The sequence below is a fragment of the Chiloscyllium plagiosum genome, chromosome 2 (genome assembly GCF_004010195.1).
Source record: "Chiloscyllium plagiosum isolate BGI_BamShark_2017 chromosome 2, ASM401019v2, whole genome shotgun sequence".
In the NCBI taxonomy this organism is placed as follows: domain Eukaryota; kingdom Metazoa; phylum Chordata; class Chondrichthyes; order Orectolobiformes; family Hemiscylliidae; genus Chiloscyllium; species Chiloscyllium plagiosum.
Window position 1 is genome coordinate 141,895,303 of NC_057711.1, and position 10,519 is coordinate 141,905,821.

General features: G+C 40.8%; 1 protein-coding gene across 8 annotated transcripts in view; it reads left to right on the forward strand.

The window, feature by feature from the left end:
• The window catches only part of mfhas1 (multifunctional ROCO family signaling regulator 1), an 86,765-nt gene that overhangs the window by 7,899 nt on the left and 68,347 nt on the right, over nt 1-10,519 (forward strand). For 3 of the 8 annotated variants that reach the window (XR_006315991.1, XR_006315992.1, XR_006315995.1), the window contains exon 2: nt 7,474-7,716. The exons of 4 other annotated variants lie outside the window; for them this stretch is intronic. Coding sequence is in view for 1 of the 4 variants with exons in the window: in XM_043719936.1 (XP_043575871.1) it covers nt 7,474-7,499 (26 nt within the window). In the remaining 3 variants the exon portion in view is untranslated. Of the gene's footprint in view, nt 1-7,473; nt 7,829-10,519 lie in introns of those variants that run through there. One more of the 8 variants, XM_043719936.1, reaches the window with a different exon arrangement.

Sequence of the window (10,519 nt, forward strand, 5' to 3'; positions counted from 1 at the left end):
GCCAGTTTGTGTGATGGTGTCCCTGGTAGTGATACTATGGGTCTGAGTGTGATGTCTGGTTTGTGTACTTTAGGTAATCCATAGAATTTGGGGGTGTTGTTGCTTTCCGGTTTCATTCTTTGTAGGTCGGCTCTGGTTATCTGTCCGTTTTTTTGTAGGTTCCTCAGTGTGTTGTTTATCCTATTGGTGAGCTGTGGGGTGGGGTCAAATTCCCTCTTTTGGTAGGTGTTGGTATCTTCAAGTAGTTGTTGTGCTTTTTGGATGTAATCAGATTTATCTAGGATGACCGTCATTCTGCCTTTATCTGCTGGTAGTATGATTATGTTCTTATCGTTTCTTAGTGATTTCAGTGCTTCCCTCTCCTTGGTGTTGAGGTTATGTGTTTGTCTTTTCCTTATTATCATAGGTACGACAGTTTGTCTCACTGTTTGTTGTGTCTCTTCTGTCAGTCCATTGTTCTTGAGTGTGCATTCTAGTGCTGCTAGAAGTCTTATTTCCTTCAAGTTTCGAATTACTTAAGGAATTTTAAAAGTATATTTTTCTTTGCCTTTCTTACCTTCTATTGTTTTGAGTGGAATCTTAGAGTTACTGTGGGAGGGGGCTTGGGTTCCATCATCCATTCAGAGGTCTCAAGTTCCCAACAATCTTGCGGACAAAATAAATGTCTAAAACGTGAATGTGAATACATGAAGGATGTTAATGATGGTTTGCCACCTGCTCTATCAGAATCTGAGCTACAGTCTTTCCATTTTCTTTACATTCTTTCATGGGATGAGTGTGTCACTAGCAGCATTTGTTGCTCATTCTTTGCCCTCAAAATGATGGGAGTGAACTACCTTCTCAGCCCACTGCAACTCATCCAGTGTAGTTGCGTGAACTGTGACTATTCAGGAGTTGATTAGGAGAACTGAATGGCTTGCTAAGCCTTTTCAAAGAGTAGCTAGGAAACAGTCATATGCTGAAGTACCATGTAGACCAGATTAGATTACATTACAGTGTGGAAACAGGCCCTTCGGCCCAACAAGTCCACACCAACCCGTCAAAGCGCAACCCACCCCATACCCCTACATTTACCCCTTACCTAACACTACGGGCAATTTAGCATGGCCAATTCACCTGACCTGCACATCTTTGGACTGTGGGAGGAAACTGGAACACCCGGAGGAAACCCACGCAGACACTGGGAGAATGTGCGAACTCCACACAGTCAGTTGCCTGAGGCGGGAGTTGAAGCCGGGTCTCTGGCGCTGTGAGGCAGCAGTGCTAACTACTGTGCCACCGTGCCGCCACCAGCTTTGATAAGTATGGAGTTTGTTTTTTTTTGCAACAGGAACACCCTGACTGTAGCACCAGCCAGCTCCGAGCCAGTCCCCTGTGGTAGTGCTTATATTTTTGGAGTTTCTTCTTTAAAGGATATTGACAAATTATAGAATGGTTACAGCAAAGACAGGCCATTTAGCCCTATGAAGAAGCAATTTGCCTAGTGCTGCTCCCTCCTTTTATCTGGGGCCCTGAAAATGTTTCCTTCTTTGCAACTGATCCAATTTCCTTTTGAAAGCCTCAGTTGATCCTCGCTCTGCCGTATGGGTTTTTGCAACAATCAGATTTGCTTCCTGCTATAAGCATAAAGCTATGGCCTGGTGGTATTATTGCTAGACTATGAATTCAGAGTCTTATAATATTTTTCATTATTCTGTATAGGCCCTTGATGTGTGCATATTGTCTGAAATTGAGGGAAACACAGCAGCACTTGAGAATTATTCTCTTGCTGTGAAGTGCTTTGTGACACCCGGACTATGTGAAACATGATTAATAAAAGCAAACTTATTTCATTTTGCATTTTGGCTCTCAAGCTTGGTAGTAGGTTTCTCACTTGAAAATGCTCGGTTGTAATTGGCAGTGTAAGAGGAAGATGATACAGCAGTATCAATATGCCACCAGAAGTGGGTTTAACCACTTGAATGATGCACTGGAATAGATGAGAAAAGAAAATCACTGATGCAAAACAGTTGCACTGCAAGTTGCATAACTCTGCTTAAGCTATCAGGACTGATCAATGATGCTGTATCGTTTAAAAAAAAATTTAATGGGAATGAAATTTATAAGGGGGTCAAGGGTTACTAGGTGAAGGTAGGAGGATGGGGTTAAGAAACACATCAGCCATGATTGAATGTTGGAGCAGGCTTGATGGGTCGAATGGCCTAATTCTGCTCCAATGTCCTACGGTCTTATAATGTAATCTTTAATTGGATGTAAAGTTTACTTATTTTTATGTTCTTCAGGTCCCCTTGGTAGTTTCTAATGTTTTTAGATTTTGTGCATTAGTTATGTAACGACACCTGGCATACTTTTAAATGCCAAAACTTTAATCTCCCAGGAGATTATTTTCACACTAGTTTCATGCTCCATTTCAAATGATCATTCAAGTTATTAGTGGGTCGGTTAGCTCGGTTGGCCAGATGGCTGGTTTACAAGTGCCAGCAGCATGGGTTCAGTTTCTATACTAGCTGAGGTTGTTATGAAGCTTCATCTGTCTCAACCTCTTTCCCCATACCTGGTGGTAACCTTCAGGTTAAACCACCATGAAGTGTCTTTCTCTAATAAGACAGCAGCCTCTGGTCTGTTAAGACTATGGTGACAGCAAGTTACAATGGAGCCCAAGAAGGAAATTTTCCAAATGGGTAAATTAATCAAAGAGATTGGCTTTAACAAGTGCTTTAAATCCTGAGAGGCAGAGGTTTAGGGGGTAAGTATCAAGGCATGCGATCTACACAACTAAAGGCTTGGCCACTAGTAGTGGGATTAAGAGAAAGACTGATGAACAAGAGGTCAGAGTTGGAGGAGGTGCAGAATTCTTAAGGGGGATTTTGGGCTGGACAAGACTGAAGTAATTAGTGCTTTTTAAAAAATTTTGTTTAATTCACGCATTGAGTGTGATCCAGAGTAGAGGGATGATGGGTGAGTGGCACTTGCTGGGTGTTAAGATGTGGGCAGCAGTGTTTTGGATGAGTTCACAGTAGTCAAGTGAGTATTCCATTGCCAATCCACCACTAAACAACTTTGATATTGCACTTCAGTCTGCTGCAGACATTCAAAGGAGGAGATCTACATTTAAATCAAATTTACTTTAACAACATAGAGGTTGACTACTCATTTTTGTTCATGGTTGAGCCAAGCATTTTTGACTTCCTGTTGCTGAAACTTTGGGATGTTTAACCCAAAGGTTTAAAGATGCTCTATAAGTGGAACTTGTCATCCAAGGCATAAATAAAAATTACAACTAAATTTGCAGTCCCATTCTCCTTGCAACAACAATGAGAAATGATTTTTTTTTGTACCATCAATACGGTTGTAGTGTACGACTCTCTAACCAGCATTCAAGCTGACACATGAGCAAATTTGATTGAGACTTGGGTGAAGTAGAATGAGATTCTAACAGACTTTATTCTGTGTAAGTTTAGCATTGGTGGAAACTCACTGTTTAAGGAAAGTACTGTGACTATGGAGCTATAATTTATACCTCCCACATATGCAGCCAATGTAGTGTTTAGCATTGCATCCTGTATAAAACTGCATGCACCCATGGTGCATTAAAAGGAATTGTGTGTTACCTGAAAACACTGCAGTGGAGTGGTTAAGTGTTTCAGTAGGTTGGATGCTAGTCAGCTACTAGCTTCCAGATGTCCTTCCTCTTGTGCAGCTGTTAACCAGCTGTGGGTTGCCAGATGGAAACAATAAGAACCATGCCTTGGATCAGCACGTTTGTGAAGGATCTGAAGCAACTGAGCAAAGGAAGTTACCCCATCAGAACAAGGAGAGTAAATAACACTGGCCTTCGTTGTTACTGATATCCAGTAGTAATTGGGAGTAGGGATGCAGACTGGCCCTTCTGTGATACAGCAGCACTGGAACATTCTGCCTGCACAGACCAACTCAATCTGCATAATATATAGACATTTGGGCTGCCTAACAGATGGATGTTCGCAGATTCTAAAATAAAGTCATTTTTTTGGCTCTTTTAATGAATCCAAGGGCACTGAGGCCAAATGTAGTCTGGCAGAGATTATGTAACTAGTGTGACTATATCCTGATTTGGGTGATATTGGGTGTAATTCTGTTGCACAATACTATTTCCCTTCTCTAGGATAAAGGCCATAACTCTTTTCAGAAAGAGAGAGATCCTATAGATGAATTTCTGTAGAGGCCAAGCCCTTTTTTGCATTTGTCCAAATGATTTCTTTTGCTATAAATTCTGTGCTTATAAGCCTGTTCCATGACTACCTGATGAAGGAGCAACGCTCTAGAAGTTAGTACTTCCAAATAAACCTGTTGGACTTTAACCTGGTGTTGTGATTTTTTAACTTTGTCCAAATGATTTCAGGCAGTGCACCAAGCCTTTTTAGCCAGAACAGGAATTGTTGTGCCAGGAAAAGATCATGTTCTATTTAGTTTTCTTTCTACCATTCTGGTTGTCACATGATACGATGACAGAGTTCTTGATTAATTATGACAATCAATCTCTTGTCAATTCGTCTACAGAAGCCCCAGACATGAGATAGGGAAAATCAGTTGCGGAGACAGCTTTGGGATCCATTGGTCTAAAGTTGCCTTCACTGAGCCATATGTCATGTCTCACATTACTCCTATATTGCATCGCAAGATATTATCTCATCTGCATATAAATAAATCAATGTCAGCAGCTTTCAGCATTTCCCTCAGGTGCCTGTCTGTAGTTGGACCAACCGTTCACTGAAATCATATTTCTGTATGTTAGTTTAGAATTTCCTCTGCTACGTGCACAATTGTCACCTAGTCCTGTTGTTCAAAACAAGTTCAAACAACTTATCTATAATTTCTTTTTTGCCCTTTAGTCTCTAGAATCTTAAAAGATCAAACATAACCAGTTTTCTCCTCTCTCTCTCCTTACCAATGAGAGCCTGTTAAATTTACATTGTTCCTCCATAACCTCAATTATTTTTGGTTGCAAATTTTAATATCCTTTGTGTTTCATGGTAGTTCGAAGTTGGTTACCTTCTTTATCCTCAGGGTGGAAATCTTTTTGGATATATTTTATTGTAGTTAGTTGGAGATAGCATTCCTTGTTTTTTAACCATTTATGTAATATTGTCTATTATGCAATAACATATGTAGTTCTCATATGTGCGGGTCCTGATCTGCCTCTGGAGTAAAACAGTAAAGTTCTGCTTTGGTTTGACACTGCATGAAGTGTACATTCATTTTGGTGTTCAACCTGGATGTGTAAAATTCTTTAAACTTGGCTAGAGAGCTTACTCCATTTGATTTCCATATACAGTAAAATGTTTGTCATGTGTGGGGTTTCTCCCAACTTTGGCTGATTTAAAAATTTGCATTTCCATGCCATATAGTAACATTAGCTGTCTGATTATTTTGACAAAGTATATATGTGTGCTCAGGAATGGAGTGCACAGGGTTGATGGGATTGTTGGTTAGAAAAGCCCCTTTGCACTTTCTGGGCCCACCGGAACCTGCCAGGAGTCCCAACCCCTAGTTGCACAAGGTCAATCCCCTCATTTTAATGGTCCCCCAGCCTTTCAAATCTGACCTTCACTTCCCCTCACTGAGACACTCGATCCTGACTTTAACTTGGCACCTATGTGTGGTGAGATTACCTGTTGTCTTACTAGTGCCTGGTACTAGAGCTGCTGACTATCCACTTTGTCAGTGGGTTTTCCTCTGGAAACATGCGGTTGTGGTGTGGGGAGTCTCAGTTTGAAGCAATGAATGCTATGTCTGGTACTTAACCTGATGGCTACCTCACAACAATTAGTGGTGGCATCCCTCTTGGCTTTATAGCTGGGAGAATGGAGATCAGAGCATCTTTTTAAAGTCCGACCTCAAGTCTTATGAGAGGCCATAAGTGGTGGTGTAATATTAAATTAAAGGAAATTTCTACCCAACAGTACTAGATGTCAAATAAACAGTCTGATAATTTAATAAGAATGGAGTTGTCAGGAGAGATGGTGGTGAGCTGTTACCAGCATAAATTCTAAAACTTTCAGATGCTGCCATCAAGAGATTGCTGTCCTGCTGTTTCTCATCTAGAAGCTAAGATACACCAGAGTTAATGGTAACTGCAAATGATGCTCTGTTTTTGATTACAAATGTAAAATGCAACCAGGTGAGTGCAGTCCCACCCAGACAGACTGACATGAGGGGTGGGGTTACTGGGGGAGAGTGGTGTGGTCAGTTGTCTCAAAGGCTGAGAAGGATAAGGAGAGATGCTTTACTATTGTGACTTTGGTGCTATGGTGGGGAGTAAATCTGATTGGAGGGATTCAGACATTATGTTCTGGGAAAGATGTGCATGAACCTTTGAGATGTTGTTTCAGGGAATTTGTAGAGGGAGATTGGTAGTTTGTAAGGTGTGAGAATTTGACAGTTTTTTTAAGAAGCTGCACAATGCCAAATTGGGGGAAAAAAACAGGAACAACAACGGGAAAATACAGCTATCAGCAACATGGGGACCATTTCAGGAAGGTGAGTCATTAACAGGTTTGTGTAAATATGGTTCAGACCTGGAAGTGGTTCTTTATGGAAAAGATGTGTATGAGAGAGGGCTTAAGGGGGGAGTCAGGAGAAAAGCTAGAGAAAGATGCACATTTAGGATTAGGACAGAAGGAAGCTCTTCAAGTTTGGGCCATGGGCTGGCAGAGGCAGCTGCTCAGGTTGTCCTAATCTTAGAGGCAATTGTCACAATCACAATAGAATTTATTATTTTACTGGTATTCAGGCTCTCGTTAACATTCGCTCTTACACTTAAACAACTAATAATCTTTCTTGCAAGCACACACACATCCCATGCATTAACACTTGGATTAATATCCAGACTCACCTACTGATATACTTTGTCATGCTCCATAGTGATACAATTGTACACTCTTATTCCACTAATATTCATATGCTGTCATATATAAGCTGAAATACTAGAAAATATGCAGTGTTTTGCGTGATCTCATTGGTCTCCTGGAATACAGGAGCCAGCTGTACTCCTTTAGCGTGATTTCTTTCCTCATTTGGGGAAAATGAGACCCCACTATTACAGTTTGGGCCGCTTGGCCAATCATTAGAAATGAATACAGACCACCGGGGGATGCACTGCCATCGGATCGTGGAAGCATATCTAAAAGTGTCTATTAAAATGAATTGGATAAATATGTGCAAAGGAATGCATTGAAAGGGGAAGTGGAACTAATTAGCTCTTTAAACAGCAATGGGCCAAATGACCTTCTGCAGTCTCAGATTCTATCATTCTAATCTGTAGAAGTTGTATATTTGACATGTTTGTCTTTTGCTGTAATGATTTAGGATTTTCCACTAAGTACGTGTTGTACGATCGGTGAACAGAATCAAGTAGTCATTTATCTTGTGAAATTCCTTGCATGCTGTTAAACTGTACATACTGTATTTGTCCTAATCTTTTAAATCTCCTAGGATCATATCACTATCTTCAAGAATGATAATTCCATGAATCTTCAAAGTAACAAGTAACTTCATGATCTTCCTGGTTGGAAACCTGCCACCTTTTCGTTCTGTTCAGTGTTTCTTCCCACTGCCTGGAATTCCAAGGTCGACGGATTTGCAGAATTGGTGCTTGTCACGCTGCCTTCTTGAAGATATTTAACTATTTCATTCTCTCTGACAGTGATGAAGCTGATCTTTATTAACCTTTAAAGGGTAAGGGGTTGTTAGTGTACTTGGGGTGAGACAATTTCATGATTGACGTTTGAAGATATACTTTTGTCCTTTATTTACTGCTTTCAAATTTATTAAAATATGCAATGCTGCACACTACTGTGCTTTGCCAATTACTGTATGTTTAAAAAATGAAGGAGGACAAGCATTTATAGAGTCTTAGAGATGTACAGCATGGAAACAGACCCTTCGGTCCAACTCGTCCATGCCGACCAGATATCCCAACCCAGTCTAGTCCCACCTGCCAGCACCCGGCCCATATCCCTCCAAACCCTTCCTATTCATACACCCATCCCAATGCCTCTTAAATGTTGCAACTGTACCAGCCTCCACCACTTCCTCTGGCAGCTCATTCCATGCACGTATCACCCTCTGTGGAAAAAGTTGCCCCGTAGATCTCTTTTGTATCTCTTTTATATCTTGTCTATTTATCTTATTCATGCCCCTCATAATTTTGTAAACCTCTATAAGATCACCCCTCAGCCTCCGACATTCCAGGGAAAACAGCCCCAACCTGTTCAGCCTCTCCCTATAGCTCAAATCCTCCAACCCTGGCAACATCCTTGTAAATCTTTTCTGAACCCTTTCAAGTTTCACATCTTTCTGATAGGAGACCAGAATTGCACGCAATATTCCAACCAATGTCCTGTACAGCTGCAACATGATCTCCCAACTCGTGTACTCAATACTCTGACCAATAAAGGAAAGCATACCAAATGCCGCCTTCACTATCCTATCTACCTGCGACTCCACTTTCAAGGAGCTATGAACCTGCACTCCCATTTATGGTGCCTTTTATGATCTCAGAAAGCCATACAATTCTTCATAGGTAATGAACCACATTGGCTACTAAGTCTCCTACAGTGGTTGCAATGTGTGCAAAGAAAGATCCCACAAACAGTACTGAGGTAAATGATCAGACAATGTGTGCTAGTGATAAGTGTTGTGTTATACATATTGCTCAGGGCATTTGAAGAATGGTCTTTTTCTTTTGCTGTCATACCATGAGATTTTTTATATCCACTCAGGAGGGTCAATAATACCTTTATTTAACACATCATGCAAAATAATAGCATCTTTGGGTGCAGCAATGCCCTAGTAATGTTGAAGCATCAACCTGGATTATGTGTTCATATCTCTGGAGTGGGGCTTCAGCCCACAACCTTTTGACCCTTAACCTTCTCACCTGCACTACTTCACAGATTGAACAATTGTGTTATCGAACAGTGTTCCCGTATCTCAGATATCATTGTTCAGGCTGCACACTCATTGCATTACTTGGTATTGGACTCTCCTGTAGGGTGTCATTTTTTTTTCTCTGTCTGAGTCAACTGATGGCCTGAATACTGTCTTTGTGGTGAATCTGTTCCAAACATCAAGAGCACCATTGAGTTTCACTGTGAATATTAAATTAGCCAATTGTCTTTGACATCGTCAGAATTTCTCTAATTCTGAAAGAAAATAAAGACTTGTCTTTTATGTAGCACCCTTCATCTTCTCAAGATTTATAAGATCTTGAGGTGTCGTCACTGTTTTCATGTAGAAATTATAGACAGTTGGTTAGGTTTTAACTGTATTTGTGTTACTATTGCCTGTTCATTTCTCGGGGGAGGGCTTGGAAATTCCCTTTGCTCTGTAGCTCAAGACTGAACTCTGCAACACCCTAGCTTTCAATGAGATTTACTTCTTTTTTGAGTACTGACTTCGGAATTGTCTGCTAAAATCTTTTAACAAAAAATTTAAACAGTATTAATTGTTCCTCAAGTTGATACACATCCTGTTGAATCAGCAAGTAGAAGAAATTGAGACCATCGGCACAAAAGCTGACCTGAAGTTGAGGAAATCTCATGCGTAAATTAAAACCAAAGCTTTGGCAAGTGTCCAAGGCTGTGATGTTACAGTGATATTTTGGGGAAGCTATAAACCAAGACTTGCGCTTGCAGCTCTTTTCAGATGAATTCCCTGACTTGATTGTTTGCTTTAAAAAAAAGAAAAACTTTTTTTTTTTAGTTATTTTTGTTCGCAGCCTCAGGATATCCTGCAGTGCTTAAAGCCATTGAAATACCTTTTGAAGCGTAGTCACTTTTGTAATGTTTTTATTCGTTCTTGGGATATGGGTGTTGCTGGTTGGCCAGGATTTATCACCCACCACTAGTTGCCCTTGAGAAGGTGGTGGTGAGTCACTTTCTTGAATCGCTGCAGTCCACTTGCTGAAGGTATACCCACAATATCCTAAGGGGGAGTGTTTCCAGGATTTTCACCGAGCAACATTGAAGAAATGGCAACATATTTCCAAATCAGGATAGGGAGTGGCTGAAGGGGTACTTACAGATGATGGTGTTCTTAATGGTACTGGCTGAGAGTTTGAAAAGTACTGTCTTAAGGAGCCTTGATGAATTTCTGCAATGTTTTTGTAGATGACACAAGTACTTCTAATGAGCATTGGTGGTGGAAGGAGTGAATGTTTGTTAATGGGCCAGTCAAGTGGCTGCTTTGTCAGAATGTCAAACTACTTGAGTGTTGCTGAAGCTGAACTCATCCAGGCAAATGCGGAGTGTTCTGTCTCAGTCCTAACTTGTGCCATGATGGACATGCTTTAGGAACCCAAGAGGTGAATTTGAATGATCCCAAGCTTCTGACCTGCTCATGTAGCTGCAGTATGTAGATGGCTACTCCAGGTCACTTTCTTCTTAATGATACTCTCTGTCTGTCTGTCTGTCTGTCTGTCTGTCTGTCTGTCTGTCTGTCTGTCTCTCTGTCTCTCTGTCTCTCTGTCTCTCTGTCT